Source organism: Helianthus annuus, chromosome 17, assembly GCF_002127325.2.
Source record: "Helianthus annuus cultivar XRQ/B chromosome 17, HanXRQr2.0-SUNRISE, whole genome shotgun sequence".
In the NCBI taxonomy this organism is placed as follows: domain Eukaryota; kingdom Viridiplantae; phylum Streptophyta; class Magnoliopsida; order Asterales; family Asteraceae; genus Helianthus; species Helianthus annuus.
In genome coordinates this window covers 114,855,756-114,875,356 of record NC_035449.2, presented here as the reverse complement: position 1 = coordinate 114,875,356, position 19,601 = coordinate 114,855,756, and the positions used below count along the sequence as shown (strand labels likewise).

The window sequence follows — 19,601 nt, the reverse complement described above, 5'->3', positions numbered from 1 at the left end:
TCAAAGATGATGAAGCATGACAAGATTCCGGATTACAAGGTTAACTCGGAATAGTGGGTTCCGAGTTTGTTACTTTATCCAAGTTGTCCGGATTTAAGTCATAAACTCGGATGGTTCCTTGTGTGTTAAAGGTTCCGAATTTATGAGTTAAATTCAGATGATTGTTTGGTTATTATTCTGAGTTTGTAAGTAAGCTCGGACAAGAGTATTCGTTGTATCCCAAACAATAAGTTTCATCCGGATTTAGTCCCTAGTCTATATATATTTGTTATATAGCTTAGATTAGGGTCATCCTTGAAAACTTTGTGCACACCTTGGAAAGTTCTGTGTGACCCTAGAGGGAGAGACTGTGTGTCTAGGGAGAGAAAGTCCTGGTTTAGGTATGTGTGACCTGAACTAGGTTGGGGAAGATGATATATACTCTTTAGGTTTGTAAATTTGTGATGAATGATTCAGTAATAAAGGGTTTTCATCTTCTACATCTTTCTATCTTTCATGTTTTGATGTTTCACGTCTTGTTCTCGGGCAGTGGATGTTGTTAGGCGACGATCCAGGTGGTCCCGGGGACTTTCAATTATAAATGTTTACTTTAGGAGGTCAACAATAAGAGGGCAAACACGAGATAAATGACCATCAAGTAAATGTTAGTAATTACACAATCCTTATCTGAAAACATATGTGTTTACATTATGCATGTGTATGCTTTTGAGATATATTATGCATAAATGACATTACATTTTCATGTCCCGTCTCAAATAAGTTGCGCTGTATTTTCAAATATTACACATAAACTACATCACATTTTCACAACTTACAAATAAAATGCATTTCATTTTCACATCTTATATATAAATTACATTGCATTTTCATATCATACAAATAAAGTACATTTACATGTCGACATGAATAAACATGCACACATCAGAAACCAATGGGCCTACTTGCTCTAATCCCAAGAGTTTGGGAATCCCATTGGCTTATCACATCAATACCAAAGCTATACTTTAGGCCTTCATAAAGGGTGATGGAGTGCCGATGGAGTATCTAAATTTTGAGAGAAAACTAAAGAACATTTAGCCGTATTTGATAAAGAGGGAGGTTACCATACCTAGGCTTAAAAAATTGTGGCTAAACTTTTGGAAAGTTTTACCAACAGATAATCCGTCACAAATGGACCACACCCACAAACACAAAATGGATAGACCAACGCGAAATCCTATCGAAACATTTATGGGACGACCGAATGAGTAGGGATTGACTAGCACTAAAGTTCTATCAAACTGAAAAAAAAGCTGACCATAATTTTTTAAAAATGGTGGACTAACGGAAGATAATATGGAACACTATTGTTTAACTTTTTTTAACATCAATTCTTTTACTTTTAAATACCACCTAAATATGTAGTCGTAAGAATTTGAACATATATCATATTTTTAGGGTAATCACCAATACCATTGAATCACAACTTCATGGGATGCAAAGTTTGTTAACAACAATTATTAATCTTGGACATAGTTTTAGACCAAGTCAGTGATTGTTGTATGTCAAGAAAAATAGAAGTTATAACCATGTAGATATAAAATCTACTTTAATAAAGGTTGATCACCAAGTTGGAGTATTTTATTTTCTATTATTTATGTCTTTTTCCACACATGCCAACCACAAAAGTGTTTTATGACTCATGATGTAAATGAAAGATTTGTTTGTGATGCATGGAATATCATCTCCTAGAATGTCTCCAAAACCTCATGATCGTCCTCTCCCTTCGCATTTTTTTTCCAAATCTAATTAATTGATACATCTGAATACATGACTAAGTTTCTAAATTTAGTAAGAAAGACCCTCATTCTCATTCTCACTCACCTTGATCATACGATCAAAATAAAAAATTTGAGCTTGTTCATGTTATGTTATGTTTCTCCCACGAAAACAGGCCGATCATATTTCACCTTTTTGTTGTTATTCGTTTTTCCCAGTCTCCAATTCAACGGTCTAGATTTAGCTAAGAGAGACAGTCTTAGATTTCTTTTGTTTCCTTCATGACATCGTAAAACAAAACGAAAGGCGAAAACTGAGATATCTAACATGGAAAGTTGAGTCACCAAGACACAACCCATCTTTGAGGTACTTATATTGGAGCATTTGAAAGAATGTTTTGCTTCATATGTGAAATTGACATATATGTTGTGTAACATAAAAGCAATGATATTGTTAAAGATTTATTGGTGCCTCAATGCTATGTTTGATGATTTTGATATGTGTTTTTCTATATGTATCATATAGGTGGATAAGAAGAGACAATGTTTAATTTTCAAATAAGAGTGCGCCCAAATGTTTCTCCGACTCCTTCTCCTGGCGTATCAACCTCCGCAACAGGTTCACCAAATGCAACCGTTGGTGAGATCGATACTCGGGCACCCTTCCAATCTGTCAAAGCAGCTGCTGCTTTATTTGGAGAAGGATCACCAAGATCAAGAAAACCTTTTACTGGAAGAACCGGTGGCGAAGAGGTATACACACATTTAGAAATGGGTTATTTTCAAATCCAATGATTACAAATAGGTGGTTTTTTGGTTAGACTTAATGTTTGGGTCAATTGATATATACGATAGCGACTTCAAATGAATAAAGTCAAAGTCGCTATCTAAGATAGCGATTTCAGGTGAAAAAAGTACGAGTCTAAAAAGTGACTGTCTTTTTCACAAAAGGTGAAGTAGCGACTTTGACTTTTTTTTTCATCTGAATTCGCTATATTAGACAACAACTCTAAAATCCAACAAAAAATACACCACGTTTCAAAAGAACCCATTTATAATAAAAAGTTTCGCATTTAGCCAAGAAATCTTATCTATGTTGTTGGTGAGTTTAAATTTTAATATGCATGTTGACAGAGGGTGTTGGAGAAGGAGACACAACTACATTGGACATTGAAGGAGCTTGACAAGTATAAAGAACTTCTAAAAAGTGCAGAGAGTACAAAAGCACAAGCGCGCCTTGACCTTGAAAAGGCGAATAAGTCGTTGCAGGAGCTAACTAACAAGCTAGAGATGATAAGTGAAGGGAAGCACGCGGCAATTGAGACTACTGAGGCTGCAAAGGCACGAGCTCAAGAACTCGAGTTGCTAAAATCGAGCCAAACCCAAGTAGTTAATGACGGATGGAAAGAAGATGTTGATAATGAACAAAATCAGTATAAAACATCGGCTAATGAACTTATTTCAATCAAGCAAGAACTTACTAGCCTCAAACAAGATTTTGATGCTGCTTTAGAAGCTAAGTTGGCTGCTTTTCAACAGGCTGCAGATGCACAACATGCTGCAAAAGTAAACCATAAGAAAATGGTTGAACTGTCGAAAGAAGTTGAGGAAATGCGCGAAACCCTTCATCGCGTTGAAGTTGCTTCTGAAAAAGCACACGAAGAACATCTCAAGCTTATGGAAGAAAAAGAAGCACGCGTAGAGTCAAAAAAGAAAGCCAAAGAAGATTTAGATTTGAAAATTCAGTCTTTGAAAGAAGAACATAAACTTTCAGAACTTAGGAATTTAGGACAAAAGCTAGAAGAGACAACCGAAATGATTAAAGTTTTAGAAGAACAGTTACGCGAGGTTCGTGTTGCAGATATGGAAACTTTAGATAAAGCTAAGTTAGAGGTAGATGAAGCGAAAAAACGACTTGAAGAGATTAAACAAGAAAAGTCATCGGTTCAAACGATGGTGGAAAGATTAACACAGGAACTCGATAAAGTAAAGCGGGACATTACTTTGTTGAGGGGAGACGACTTAAAACGCGAGCAACAACAAGTCGAATTAGACAAAATTAAACAGGAAATTGAAGAGGCTAATTCCGAATTAACAAAAGCGACAAAGAGTATAAATGAACTAGAGGTAAAGATAAAAGAAACAATGGCTGTAGCTGAAAATGCGAGAAAAGAAGAAGCAGAAGTTAAAGAACAAGCAGAAACACTTAACAGACAAGCTGAACATTCTGAGACCGGGAACAAAGAAGCCGAAGAAAAGCTGGAGGCTGCTCTTAAAGAGCTTGAGAAAGCAAAAGCTGCAGAGGAGCTCGCGAATGAGCAAATACGTAAAAGAACTTCAAAGAATGCAGGTTCCGCCACGGATGATAAGATCAGGCTGACAGCTCAAGAGTATGAAGCTTTGAACAAGAAAGGCGAGGAAGCAGAACGAGCAGCTGATGCTAAAGTGGCAACTGCAATGTCACAGGTGGAAACAATTAAGAAAAAAGAGAGACTGACACTTCAGAAACTGGAGAGGAGCATGGAAGAAACTAAGGATATTGAGGCTGAACTTGCTGAAGCTTTAAAGATGGCGGAAATGGCTGATGCAGCAAAGGAGGCGATAGAAAGTGAACTCAGGATATGGAAAAACGTGAGTTGACCGCCTTGTTGTAGTATGTAACTTTGTGATGACCCTAGCTCCGACCAATAATTTCTGGTTCTGTGGCTGATTGCATAGGTTCATCACTAATCACACCAGATTTGACTAAGCTAGACTTGTTAGTTGTCACCCTTTGTTTTAGTGGACGATGAGTGATTATCCGCATGTATGTAAAAGTTTAAATCAAAGTACAATATACAGGATGATGGAAATCTTTATTAAGACGGGTGCGAAATGAAAACATTTCAATCTATGCACAATCTCATGATAATACCTAGATTTCCTTGCTGTTATTCATTATGGGAATCAGAAAACACATCAAAATGCATACATATGTTATGACCGTTAGTTAGCACACTCTAATCACTGATTTGGATATCATGTAACCGAGTAAGATCATCTTGACTATGAAACCTTTTCAACTCAGATTCAAGAGTTCGGCAGATCTCAGCCTTTTTGATGTCTGCCAATGGCATTTCCACATGCACCGATCCATGCTTTAGTGGTCTTGTTGGTGCACAATTCCCCGACTGCTTCTTCATGTAGTTGTATAGTTGTTGATGAAAAGGATGGTCGAGTGAGAAGCAATCTTCAGTTGTATTAACACCACGCCGAGAAGACCGAGAGCCATCTCTTTGACAAAAATGAGGAAGGGCAGAATAGTCCATTATCTACACACGACATATTAAAAATAAAACATCGCTACATTCATATGATTTTACTAAACAAATTGTATTCACCTTTAACAACTCATCACGGCCAGAGCCTTGCAACACTTGAACTTTTAACCTTGTCCGCTCATGCAAAAGAGGTTTTACAACCTGAAAATAACTACTTGTTACATGACATGCTCAAAAAATTGAAAGTCCAGTTTACATGGCATGAAACTTACCTTCCAACAAGCCGAGAATACGTATGGAACATTGACTATATAGTATGTGATTGTTTTCTCAGGATAGTTGAGGTCATCAATGGTAGAGATAGCAGTCAGCAGCTGTAGTCCATCAACCATAAAGTTAAACTATTACGCACAAGTATAAAGTTTTGTAAAACATTTACCTTAATTTGGTTCAATGCTGAAAGTTTCAGGCCACTCATATCTAAAATCTTCACACACTTGCCAACATAGCGTCCGGTTTTCTTCGTTGCGGCAGGCTGCAACAAATCAATGCATAAGCATATATATATAGTCTGTCATGAACTAAAGAGTAATATAGTAACCAGTGACTGCAATGGTTCCCTCACCAATATTACACGATCACGGTACTCATTAATTTGAATATGTGATTGCACATAATACTGGACCTGCAGTTAGTAAATGAATAAAATTATATAACCATTGTGATATTGTTAAAAACATTACACCAGAAAATACTATTTTAAAGTCTTACAGATGCTTTGTCAAATGTACTGAGGCCTACACCGATAGCAAAGACCGGAAGGCCCTGTCATAAACAGCATACAAATATATGAGTGAACAAACAATATGATTGTACACCTTTTGTGCGAGAATCGAAGTACCTCTCTTGTATAACCGGACACTCCGATCAGCTGTGAATCGCGCACTCCTCTATAAAAATTTGTAGGAACTATGGGTTTCTGCATAAAATTGTTGATAATTATATAAAAATTTATAGTTTAGTTTTGTTAATATGTTTTGTAGTAAAAGATGCTTACAGATAGAATGTCATCTATACCATTTTCCAACCTCCACTTTAAACTATCTAACAGCTGTAAATTCATGCAAGGAGATACCATCAAAACGTGTATAGAAAATAAAGCATAAATAAAAAAAGGGTTAAAGATTGAACCATCTTGTGGGCTTTTGCAACACTCCCATCTCTTGCTTTTAAAAACCTTTCCAATGTTTCTGCTTTATACCCTTGATGAACATTCTGTAGGTAGAGAAGGCAATCTATAGTTAGTAACCGCCGAGAGTAGGAGTGTTCGTGGTTCGGTTTGAAACCATGAAATCAACCGAACTGTTCATTGGTTGGGTTTCACCATCCACCGGCTTTGTGAATTTCAAACAGTGTCGAACGGTTTTGTTTATAGTTTATACTCAAAAAGTGTCGGATAAAAACAAACTCCACCTTAAGAAATTAGGCTATATATTTAACTTGGTTGTATTTTACTTGGATCTCTTAAGTTAGACTACATGATTGATTGAGATTTACGTAACAATACAATATATACACGTGTCATTAAAGTTTTAACTTTCGGAATAACAGTACATAATGTAACTTTTTTTTTTATCATAAACTACTAACAAGCCCAAACCCAACCATGAAATCAAACTGAATCCAAACTATTTTATGTTTGGTTTTAGTTATCAACGGTTTGGCTCACGGTTTAATCGAAAAACAGTATAAAAAACGAGAAAACCTCTAACTAACAAGCACATGATAAGAAGATAAACTGGTAATGGAAAACTCAGCATACCTGAAATGTTCTTTTGAGACGCCCATCAACTGCATCAAAAATAAAGTCCCAAAATTGTCAAAAGTTAGTAAGATTTATATATAAAGATGGAAATAAATAAGATGATGATGATAAATTCAAAAGGAGGCAACAAACCTTGGTCCATCAAGGTCTTGAGCTGATTGATTGCTTCATGAGAAACTGCACCCATCAGCTTATTCTGACTTCTGAGTTGTTCCAAAACAAAACAACCTTTCAGATGGTTTTATAAAGAAAAATAAAAAATATACTTCAAAGATGGAGGCTCTTTTATATGTCTTCAATTCTCTCTCTGGTTACTTTCAATTTACAGTGTGAAAAAGAAAGATAAAGATGTGTACTAGAAAGAATCCATTCTTTATTCTTTATTACTAGTAGAGGGAAGCTAATTTAAAGTGGGGTCAAGAAAGACAGGTGTGTGTATGTGACACATAAAGAGAGAGACCGACGTCATCATCATTTTTTTCCTAATGTTTGGTCATGCTATGATTGGTAACAGTCCAAGTCTAGAGGTCTCTTCCACTTTTAGTAAATAAGTAGTCGGATTATATGCTTTTAGCGACCAGCTTTCAATCGGTATTACTCCGGTTCGTACGATACTAGTAATTAATATTACAAGGATTGAAAATCATAAAACGAATGCCGGTACTGATACCGATACTATTCGGTCTGTATCGATTCATCACAATACTGACACCGCACCATTACTTGTTATAGCTTATGGTACAAAATAAATATTCTATGGCAAATACAATTTCACTTTTAACAAATTCTATATGGCCACTTCGAGAAAACCGTTAAAACGGATACGATACTGACATCAAAAGAAGTTTAAAATATTTTTTTATTTGTATTATTATTATTATATCCCCACTTAGATAATATTTGATTCCTTGTAAACTTAGTTGCAAAACAAATTTTCTCATAGAATCTATCATTAATGTGATCCTGAAAATTAATACCAGATATACCCTTGTACCCTCCTTGTTTAAGTCTAAAGACCTAATGTGTACAAAACCAAGGCTCAAGGCATACTCCTTGTCTTCGGTCCAATTGGGAACACATGGAGGCATTTCGGTAGTATGGTGAAGTGAACCTTTTAAGAGACGATAACATTTTTTTTGCATTTTTTCGTAAGCATTGTTTTTCGGTAGTATGGTGAAGTGAACTTTTTGTAAGTTGTGATCAACTAAATACATCCACCAGCTATACTAACATGTAATGGCAAAATGGTGAATTTGTGGGGAAAAAAACAACTAGAAAAGGGGTCCCAATAGTCAAATTAACTTTTTCTAACGAGTAAATTGCCATTTTAGTCCCTGAGTTTTGTCCAAATTTGTCATTTTAGTCCAAATAGTTTTTTTTTTGCCTCTGGGTCCCTGACTTTTACATTTTGTTGCCATTTTGATCATTTTGTTTAACTCCATCCAAAAACCCAGTTTGTAACAGGGGTATTTTAGGGATTTCCGTAAAAAATGTTTTCAGTTGCCATTTTGATCCAATTCCAAAAAATCAAAAAAATTTCAAAAAATTCAAAAAAAAAATCAAAAAAATCTAAAAATCAAAAATATTCTAAAAAATCATAAAAATTCTAAAAAATTCAAAAAAATCTAAAAATAAAAAAAAATTCTAAAAAATCATAAAATTCTAAAAAATCCAAAAATCATTAAATGTTTCGGCACGAACCGTTTCGACCCGTACCGTTTCGAACCCGAACCGTTTCGAGCCGAACCGTTTCGAAGCGAAGCGTTTCTACCCGTACCGTTTCGAACCGAACCGTTTCGACCAGTACCGTATCGAATCGAACCGTTTCGACGCGAACCGTTTCGAGCCCGTACCGTATCGAAACGGTTCGCTTCGAAACGGTTCGGTTCGATACGGTACGGGTCGAAACGGTTCGCGTCGAAACGGTACGGGTCGAAACGGTACGCTTCGAAACGCTACGGTTCGAAACGCTACGGGTCGAAACGGGACGGTTCGAAACGGTACGGGTCGAAACGCTTCGCGTCGAAACGGTTCGCTTCGAAACGGTTCGGTTTGATACGGTACGGGTCGAAACGGTACGGTTCGAAACGGTTCGCGTCGAAACGGTTCGGTTCGATACGGTACGGGTCGAAACGGTTCGCGTCGAAACGGTTCGGTTCTAAACGGTTCGCGTCGAAACGGTACGGTTCGAAACGGTACGGGTCGAAACGCTTCGGGTTCAAAACGGTACCGGTCGAAACGGTTCGTGTCGAAACAGTCGAGCTCGAAACGGTTCGCGTCGAAACGGTTCGGTTCGATACGGTACGGGTCGAAACGGTACGGTTCGAAACGGTTCGCGTCGAAACGGTACGGTTCGATACGGTACAGGTTCGAAACGGTTCGCGTCGAAACGGTTCGGTTCGAAATGGTACGGGTTCGAAACGGTTTGCGTCGAAATGGTTCGGTTCGATACGGTACGGGTCGAAACGGTACGGGTCGAAACGGTTCGGTTCGATACGGTACGGGTTGAAACGGTTCGGTTCGATACGGTACGGGTCGAAAAGGTTCGTGCCGAAACATTTAATGATTTTTGGATTTTTTTTAGAATTTTTTTGATTTTTTGGAATTTTTATGATTTTTTAGAATTTTTTTTTTATTTTTAGATATTTTTGAATTTTTTAGAATTTTTATGATTTTTTAGATTTTTTTTTTATTTTTTGATTTATTTTTATTTTTTTATTATTTTTTTGACTTTTTGGAATTTTTTTGGTTTTTTTGGAATTGGATCAAAATGGCAACTGAAAACATTTTTTAAGGAAATCCCCAAAATACCCCTGTTACAAACTGGGTTTTTGGATGGAGTTAGACAAAATGATCAAAATGGCAACAAAATGTAAAAGTCAGGGACCCAGAGGCGAAAAAAAAATTATTTGGACTAAAATGACAATTTTGGACAAAACTCAGGGACTAAAATGGCAATTTACTCTTTTCTAACATTCAAAGTGCTCAAATGGTCAAAACTAATTTGGAACCGGTTTCACCAGGTCGGGTTAGGAATCGGTATGTGTCTGAAACCGGTTCAGGTTTGTTTGGGGTCCAAGAGGAGGAACCTGCAGTTTGAATAGGTTTGGGACCAGTTTAAGCGGAAACCAGTTTGAATCCCGAATCGGTTCGGGCTAGTTCGTCGGTTTTAGTTCCCGAATTAGTTTTTTGGCCACCTCTAGTCTGATGGTATTGGTTTTGTCCCCACAAAGGTGATGTGGTTTCAAATCCTTGCATGTAGAGGTTAACGGTGATTAAGTGTAAAACTGATGAGAAAAACTAGAGATTAAATTACAAGCCAATTATTCTTTTTTTTCTTAGTTTCTTTGTCGATGACTTTCGTTTTGCCACAAAATCGAAACCCCTTTTTGGAATTTATTCACCTAGGTATGTCACGTTTTGAATTGGGCCACTAATGTGAAGGATAGCATCTTGTCGTACAACATAGGCTGGAACTTTGGTTGCAAGGTCACCTGTGATATTTTGAAGGTGCTCGTTTGGGTGGCTTTAATGAGCGATTTGAATCCGAGAAAAAGGTCAATGAAACGTGAAACCTAGTTTTTCTTATATATATATATATATATATATATGTGCGTATATATGTATATATATATTATTTATCCTTTTAACAAAAAAAGAAGCTAAAATCATAATTTTGAAAAAATTTACAAAAATTTTAACAATACTTGGTCTTAGACCTAAAGATGTTACGGAAATGAAACCACACAACCCAAACTTACAATTTTAAAAGTTGCCAAATGTGTGATTGGCACAGACTACTACAAGGACTATTTGTGTAATTAATTCTACACATCACTTTGATAAATATTTTTAAAACATCGGGTTGTGAATGTTTTTTTTCCAACAACACTCTTTCAAAGAATAACTCTAAAAACCTACTGCTAAACAAAATGAAAAATAACAAAAGATAGTCTTTAAAGAAAAAAACAACGATGTAATATTGAACCGAAATGACCTTCTAAAAGGCGGGCTTTCTTTTTGTTTGATATAACAAGTTTGGTTATTTAAAACATATAGTCCCTGCGATTTCTAAGTTTTACAAAATGACTAAAAACTTTAATTATTAAAGGGCATTTTAGTCATTTTAGTAAGATTTAACAAAAAAGTTAACAATGTTTGGTCTTAGTACTCTACATTTTGATAAGATTTAGCTTTAGTACTCAACATTGTGACAAATTAGAACGTTAATACCCGATTTTGCAACAAAAATCTATTGGTATCCGACATTGAAATTTGACAGAAATCACAAGAACGAACGGTGTAATTTTTTCTATATATTATTACACAAAGCACTCTCTAAACGGTTAAACCTACATTTGCCGGTTCGAGTTAAATTTTGACAAAACTGGAGTTTACTTTCTAGTTATGAAAAATGACTTTCTCGATAAACACGTAAATTGCTTGAATCATAGATTTACGCATTATTGTATAGACTAAGGGGTTGTTTGTTTACCTCTTAATTAGGCTCTTAATGGTTCAGACGTCTTACTGGTTCAGCACTTAATGGTTCAGACTATTTGTTTCATAAGCATACTCTGAATGGTTAAGCATTATACACAGTCTGAATGGTTAAGACCTCTAATCTGAATTGGTCAGACATTTGTCTCTGAACGGTTAAACATTATACTGGCTCTTAATGGTTTAGACTTCTTACAAGTTCAGCACTTATTGGTTCAGACCTCTTACGGGTTCAGCACTTAACCATTCAGATGTTGTCAAAAAGCACCTAAGAAAAAGCCATAATAATTGGTTGTAATTAAATCAAGTAAAGATGGAATACTTTGTGTATAGTTTGGCATATGTTAGTTATCCTGCCACAAATGAACAAAGACATAGCAGCCCGGCCAAACAAAAGGACATCATGATGTCTTTAGGCAAACTGAATATGCCCATGTATACACTTAACATAAAACAAGAATAACTAATAATTTATTTATGTATGGTATAACCAAAAGCAACGGACCATGAGCCATCACTTTATTATGGGCATAAGATTCTTTTTCTTAAAAAACAAAATGCTATAAAATTCATTGTTTCTCTTGAATCAAGCTGATTGATTTGAAGTTTTGGTTTTCTTTTTGTTTCATCAACTTTGCTTTTGATCAAAGCGGATGGTTCTCGATTGCGAAACAAACTTTATCTAGGTTTCTTGGTAGTGAAGCTATTATGTAGAAAAACATGGGGTAATCCTTGTTTGCATGATCAGTGGTGGAACTTGTTTTAAAATTTAAAATTTGGGTTATATTCAAACCCCTTAATGACAAGTGGTCGAACTAAAACCCTACTAACCAGTGGCGGACCCAGGTTTTTTTTTTCAATGGGGTCAATTTTTACGGTGTTTAAAATTTTCATGCCAAAACGTTAAAATTTTCGGGTCGGTCCTCGTTGGGGTCGGGTCAAAGCGAAGTTTGAACTAGATATAAAAAAACAAGCTATACAAGGATTGAACCCATGACCTTTTGTTATTAGAGAGAGAGGTTTACCACTGCACCAACTTTTGTTATATTTTTATGATGTCCACCTAATTGTATTTATAGGTTCCTTATAAAATTTAATATACTGGATCTACTAATTTTTTTAAAAACAGTGGGATCCGGGGACCCCGACCTGTTCAATGAGGGTCCGCCCATGCTACTAACGATGCGTGACACATCAGTACTCATATTAATCAGCAAACCTAACTTCATAATAGTTATTCGTGATAAGCTCTCATCTCACAAATGCTAGTTTACTTAGCTACGTTTGTTTAAAAAAAATTGAGGTTATAATGATATATTATTTGCTAAAGATTTAAAAGATGATTTTTTAAAATATACATATTCTGTGGTATAGAGTAATGGAATGGATGTGAGAATGAAATGGACAACGAAATGAAATGAATCATTTCATTCCATTGTGATGTTTGATTATTTATATGTGAATAAAATGAATTATTACTTTGTACAATTTGATAAACAAAAAAGACGAAGTAATGAAACACAATTGTATTAAAAACAACAAAAGTCAAAAATATAATTGCCTCATTAATAATATTACATGTATATTACATATATATATATATATATATATAGGGGAAGGTTCATTTGAGAATAAAATGTAATTGAGAAGAAAAAAAGAACAAATGGTAATTTTGTAAAACATTAAATAGTTTTTTCATTTATCTCATTTATTATCATTTTTAACTAATTAATTAGTCATAAAGACTATTATCCTTCACACGAACTTTTTTGTCTACACACATCAAAAGTTATCCTACATATTTCGAAAGTTGAAATTCATCCTACACAACTCGTAATTTATCTTACACTTTAAATTATTTTATTTTATTTTTTTGAAAAAATATATATTTTGAAGATAAGTTACAAATTATTTAATGTAGATAGCTATTAAAGAAGAAGACTACAAATTAATGATATATGTAGATTTACTAATGTACCCTTATAGTAAGATTAAATACTTATATTAAATGAAGTAAAATAAAGCATTCTTATTGGTTGAAATTTCTTTTTTTTTCTTCTTACAAAAAATTTCTTCTCATTTGAACCCTCCAGTATATACACACATACATATATATATATATACATATATATATATATATATATATATATATATTGTTAACGAAGGACGATGAATAGTTACTTTATTTTTATAATAATATATAGTTTTTTTATTTTTTTTATTTAATATATTATAATAGTTTATTATTATATTTACTTTTAATAACATATTTTTTATTTTTTTCTTTTTTAAAATCATATATTTCCTTTACCATTTTTTTAATAATTCTATTTTCTTTTTTTAGAACATATATTAATATATCAATTAATTTGATACTACTTTAATAATTTATGTTATAACTTTTTTTCTAAAAACTTAAATACGTAGTTCTGCTTGATTTTTTCTTTCGACATTCCGTTATAAGTTTTGTTAAAAATAAAGTTGTACTCAAAATAAAGTATTTATTTGGTATCATAAAACGGTTCAATAATAAACTAAACCGTTCTAATGGCCTGACTTTCTAAACAACATGCTTTATTTTCAATCACGTTTGTTTTACATTATCATTTGATCGGTTTCGCCGCAACGCGCGACATAAAAAAATTAGTAATATATTAACGGTAAAAAAATTAATAATAAAAATCTTGATATATATTTATACTTGTATTTTGATTAATAATTATTAATATAAATACAAATATAAATATACGTATAATAATAATATATTTCTTTCCATTCCTTGAAAGAATGAAAAAAACACCCCCTTACCGAGGAATGAAAATTGTTATATTTGGAAGGTGTTACATTCCTTTGGAATGCTCCATTCCATTACCAAATGATAACCAAACATGTTTCTTTTATTCCATCTGAATGATCCATTCCATTCCATATTCTATTCCTTATTACCAAACGCTATCCTAATTTTAATATGGTACTATAGAAGAACGAACAAAACACTAAACATGCATTGTTTAGTGTGTCGGCTTAACCCTTCTTCAAAGTTTGAGTTTTAGCTATTGTGTAACACATTAGGCAAATTCTATGTTCATATGATACTGGATCATTAGGTATGCTCCATCTTTGATGTTGCGAACGAGTTTTGAATGTAATGATGCGGAGAAGATGAAAGCTCAACCCTTAAACGTGTTTTAGTGGAAGTAGCACCAAGATGAGTGACCACATGGGAAGTCTCCACATAGACAACCAAAACAAATCAATGAGCTTTATGTTTTGTTTGCGATTGTGGGGCAAACCTTATCGAGGATGAAGAGTCTTAGGATAGTGCTTGTAACACCTTAGGTAAATCCTACATAGTTTTGTTTTGTTCTACCCATAGAAGAAATATTGGGCGAAAAGGAGTGTCCTGCCTTGAATATTACCAATGCATTTCCGACTGATGGTTGTGGAGAAGATCATAACTCCACTTTTAAGTGTGCTTTAGTGGGAATAGTACCATGATAAGTGACATCATGAGAAGTCACCACCTAGGCAGCCAAAAACAAATTTGTAAGCTCACTGTGGGCAAAACAAACAACCTTAGTGCTACGAGAGGCCGAACGTTACATGTTCACTTCTTTTAGATTACATTTAACACAAATAATCAAAGATAATATCCTTTATCTCTAGCTGGACATTAAGATAATGTTATAAATCAAGTTCACTTATTAACATGAAGTTATCTTTAGAACCCCGTGTGACGTCCCTAGTTGCATGGGGATAAGCCAATTCGTCATACTGTTGATTCAGGTCGCTGGTTTCGTCCTGCCTTGGACTCATCAGGAGAGAGGCAACAGATGATCTCGACCAGTGATGCGTTCGTCGGATATACACGACTAGGCATGTACACCTTCTTAATCCACTGAGGTCGTCCCTAATAAAGTCCAGGACTAGCCACTAAACCTAAGCGGTTAAGTGCAACCCAAGCAAAACGACATTCGAAAGTTTGGGATGTGACACTCTCGCACCACCATTTCATGCACATCCTCGTACATGTGCCTCACAATCGCGCTAGCACACCATAAGACAATGCATCTTCACCCGTAAGTTAAGCATAATTCACTTTGGTAAGATGGTTACCCGATAGCACAACGACAATGATCTTCATTTGGATGGTTCTGTATATTGCATCGGATTATTTAAGTCGACACTGATGTTTGTCAGTAGTTTCAAGCATATGAGGACCTGAAGAATGTGCAACCTTCATTCTGGTGACGGTGCTGCTAGACTGTACTTGCTAAACTAAATCTCGGTTGGCTTCATTGATACTATACTAGGGCGACGCTCACGATTCAATACTTGCAGCGTACAAAGACCTTCACCGAAGTGCCCGTTATTTGGTCTTCTCCTACCACCATTGCGCAAACATACTAAATATTTTTAAGCACATTTTGGCTAAGTGTCCACGTCCCAACGTATCTGATAATCGACCTACTCTGATACCACTTTGTCACGGAGTTATCTTTTGATCCCTGTGTGGCATCCTCGACTGCCTGGTGATGCCATTTCATCGCATTCTTGATCCGAGTCACTAGTTTCGTCCTGCCTTGGGTTCATCAGGAGAGCGACAACAACTTTCGACCAGTGGTGTGTTCGTCAGATAAACATAACTAGGCACATACACTTTCTTAATTCGCCAAGGCCGTACCTGATAAAAGTCTAGGACTAGCCAGTAAACCCAAGGGTTTAAGTATATCCCAAACGAAATGACCTTCGAACATTTGGCCTATAACATCATGCTGATCATAGGTACCAAAGCACTTAGGGATGAGCTTGGTACCAACCGATACCGAAAATCATCAAAAGTGAGTACCGGTACCAGTACCGAATATATCCGGTACGGTATGATTCGATACCGGTATTTGAGGGTAAAAACCGATACCGTACCGGATTGGTACCAAACCGCTACAAAAAATGTACCCGGTTCAGTAAATTCGATACCGGTACCCGATACCATTTGATCATCCCTAGATGCACCTAAGCTAATTACAAGCTTCAATCAAAAGACTTTACAGAAAAAAAATTACTCAAGGTAAACAATAGTTGCGACTCACCTTCTCTGTTAACAACAGAGTAGTTATATTATCCGTCAAGAAAAATCTTTTAGATCAGGGGAGCATGATAATCATTGTCGAACTTCAACATCAAGGATTGACCATCCACAAAATTTTAGTAGTAAGAGGAAACCAAATTAAAAATTGTAAAAAAGATGACAAATTTTGACTAAGTTATCGATTATATTATATAGTTTTATAAATTATAATATTAGTTATAATAGACCAACATATTAAAATAAATAAAAAGCAAATGAGTAACTCAAAAGTCATTAAAAAAATTCGTCCTTCTAAAAAAAGTCATTAAAAAAATTCGTCCTTCTAAAAAAACTCAAAAAGTTATTAAATATTTTTAATAAAAAATTCACCATCAAATAGAGTTGACATTGATTTGGAATAAAATAAAACGATGTATGGTAGCCATCGATTCTCCAAAAGGTGAAACATGATAATCTATTAAATTAAAATCCATAGAAAAGTCATACTTTGTGAACATGACAATTGTTTGAAGGCAGAAGATGACATTTCAACCAGAAACTATTTGCGACCATACAGCTTCACATGGCCACTAATTTTTTATTAACAAATTCTATTCACCGTTACAATATCTATATAGGGTTAGGATAAAATAATAAGAACCTAAAATTATGAAAACCAGAAGAACTAAACCTTTAAAAGGGTTTTTTTTTTCAAAAAAAGATTCACAAAAATATTAAACAAATCACTTATTTCAACAATTTATTTTTTTTAAATGCCACATGCAAAAATTTACATGAGATGTAAAAAAATTCACCGCCGTAACAAAATTTACATCAGCGCGTAAAGATGTTGGATCTGAGTTTCCTTTTGATTGTATTTTTGTTTGAAGTTAAAATGGAAAATGGATGAGTTGTGCAGCGGAATTAAAATGGTAAGAAACTTTGCATACAATCAAATGAGAGTAATACTTTAATTAAACATCTTTACACAAAGAACCGAATGATTGAATTTATTTCAAACACGATTACAATGATGATGTATGAATGCAAACTCCCCCTCAGCCAGAGCTCAACAGTTTGTTCGTGCAAAGAAGACGAATAATGTGAAGAGCTAATAGAACAGTACAAAGTACTGTACTATTTATAAGCACTTGCAAACTACTGAGCATCTTTAGCTGACATCACCATAAAAGTGACATCTAACCTCCTAACAAAATCTAACCTCTGATCTATACAGACACTGCTTCTATTGAACTACTGCTAATACATTCTATTACAAACAGACTTTAGAACTACTGCTGCAACCTTCTACTGCTGTGAACCCAGCAGCACTTATCCGGATCAGCAGTGCTTGACTCAAGGCAGTAGATTGAATCAGCAGGACTTGAGTCTTCATCAGATCTTTAATTGAGCAGCAGTTATTGGTCAGCAGTTAGTAAGATCAGCAGATAGGAGGTCATCAGTTGTTGTAATCACTTTCAAGGGGAGAGATATGTATATCAGCATCTGCTTATTCTGAATCCACTGAGCTGATCCAGTTTTGGCTTTACATTATCTGTTCCTCTGATAGGGTTCAATCCCAACAATCTCCCCCTGGAACAGATAATGCCAAAACTCTTCATTATTGTGGATATTTTATTGCCTCATCAACAGTTCCCTTATTTGACCTTTAAATTGTAATTCAAAATTCAGGGCATCTGTATCTTCATCATCCCTGCTAAGTGGAAGATCAAGGAGATCCTGCAAATCTTCAAGACTCAGGCCAAGAGCTTGTTCCCTTGATATAATCTTCACTTCTCCACCAGACCTGAGCAAAGTCAATACGCGGGTCTGTTTGTCAGTTGCCCACTTTTGTATTTTTGAGCCTGGTGGGTTTCTTGGGAGATGCTTATTTGCAGAAGTATTTGGAGAGGCTGGCCGGTTCATCACTGGCTGAGCAGTGGGAGCAGAATTTTCTTGTTCAAGTTCTTCTTTCAACGTTCTTAACAGGCCTTCTTTTACAACAGCATTGCCAGTAAAAATTTCTTGAACTGTTTCAGCACCTAGCTAGCTTTGACTCCTTCTTTTGTAAAAGGCAGTACCAGCTGGAACAGTGGATCTCCTGATTTGCAGCTTTGATGGTCCTTTTGAAACCGCTGCTTCAGGGTAGTCAGGTTTTTGAGGGATTTTAGGATCTTTCTTCCTTAATTCCTCCAACCTTTTGTAGGTTGACCTGACCAAATCTTCCTTCCATCTAGCTACTTGTCTTTTGGTGCCAAAATCAGCAACAACCAATTCTTCTTTCATTCTTTTTAGTTCCAACTGCTTTTCAGGTACATTCTTTTTAAACCTTGCCCAATCCGGAGGAGTGTGAGTGACTTTCCTTTTTTTATCATATCTTGAATTCTAGCTGCTTCAGCTTCAAGCTCAGGAACAGTCCACTCTTTGTACATGTGTCTCTCTCCTTTGTATTTCTTGTAGAACATGATGCTTTCAATGTAGTCTTTCTTCAGAGTTTCAGCTGCTCTTTCAGAAATTTGTTGACTAACATTCTTTGCAAAACGTTCCAGGGAACTGACTTGTGTAAGCAGATATTGGTAGTATCTTGAAACTTCTTTGTCAGATTTCCCTTGTGAATTTCTTTGTGAGATATCCTCTGCTTGTTTGGCCTTTATCTTCAAATATTCATCAATGTTTTTGGGCCATGGATATCCTTTGATTGAGGGCAAACTCCTTTTGGCAGGGTCATCCTCAGTATAGAAGGATTTTATCTCTTCTCTGACAGCTTCTAGTTCAAGAGGAAATTGAACACCTGCAGGAGGTAAAGGTTTGTGCATTGGAACAGAAGAAAGTGGAAATGGTTTTGGTATATTGACAAGAGCTAAAGGTTTTGAAGATGTTTGGGATGGTGAAGTGACATCATCTTTAGGAGTTAGCCTCCTCCTCTTTATTTGAGGAGGAACTGATGATGTTTTGGATGGAAAGATGGTTGTAGTGGCAGTGGTTTGTGATAGACTAACAGCTGTTGAAACAACTGGTGTTCCAACCACTGTTGTCTTTACAACAGATGTTTTAACATCTGCTGTCTTCTGCCTTTTGACAGGAGGTGATTGTGATTTTGGTGGTGATGGTGGTAAAGCAGTAGATGAAGTGTGTGTTGAGATGGTGTGTGTTGAAGTGAGGGCAGATGTTGAAACTACTGCGGTACCAAC

At 35.4% G+C, this 19,601-nt stretch overlaps 2 protein-coding genes across 2 annotated transcripts; one reads left to right on the top strand and one right to left on the bottom strand.

Moving 5' to 3' along the window:
- The first annotated feature begins 2,300 nt into the window (after positions 1-2,300).
- On the top strand, positions 2,301-4,397 carry LOC110924729 (WEB family protein At1g12150-like). The gene is made up of 2 exons (XM_022168722.2): positions 2,301-2,510; positions 2,892-4,397. Exons 1-2 carry the CDS (start codon positions 2,301-2,303, stop codon positions 4,395-4,397), a joined length of 1,716 nt encoding a protein of 571 aa, XP_022024414.1.
- A 196-nt stretch (positions 4,398-4,593) lies between these two features.
- Positions 4,594-7,191, bottom strand: LOC110922174 (phosphatidylinositol/phosphatidylcholine transfer protein SFH9). The gene is made up of 11 exons (XM_022166486.2): positions 6,975-7,191; positions 6,840-6,868; positions 6,209-6,292; positions 6,075-6,128; positions 5,919-5,996; positions 5,789-5,842; positions 5,643-5,702; positions 5,457-5,552; positions 5,290-5,391; positions 5,138-5,218; positions 4,594-5,068 (listed from the first exon to the last, which is right to left on the bottom strand). Exons 1-11 carry the CDS (start codon positions 7,027-7,029, stop codon positions 4,757-4,759), a joined length of 1,005 nt encoding a protein of 334 aa, XP_022022178.1. The 5' UTR covers positions 7,030-7,191; the 3' UTR covers positions 4,594-4,756.
- Positions 7,192-19,601: the final 12,410 nt, after the last annotated feature.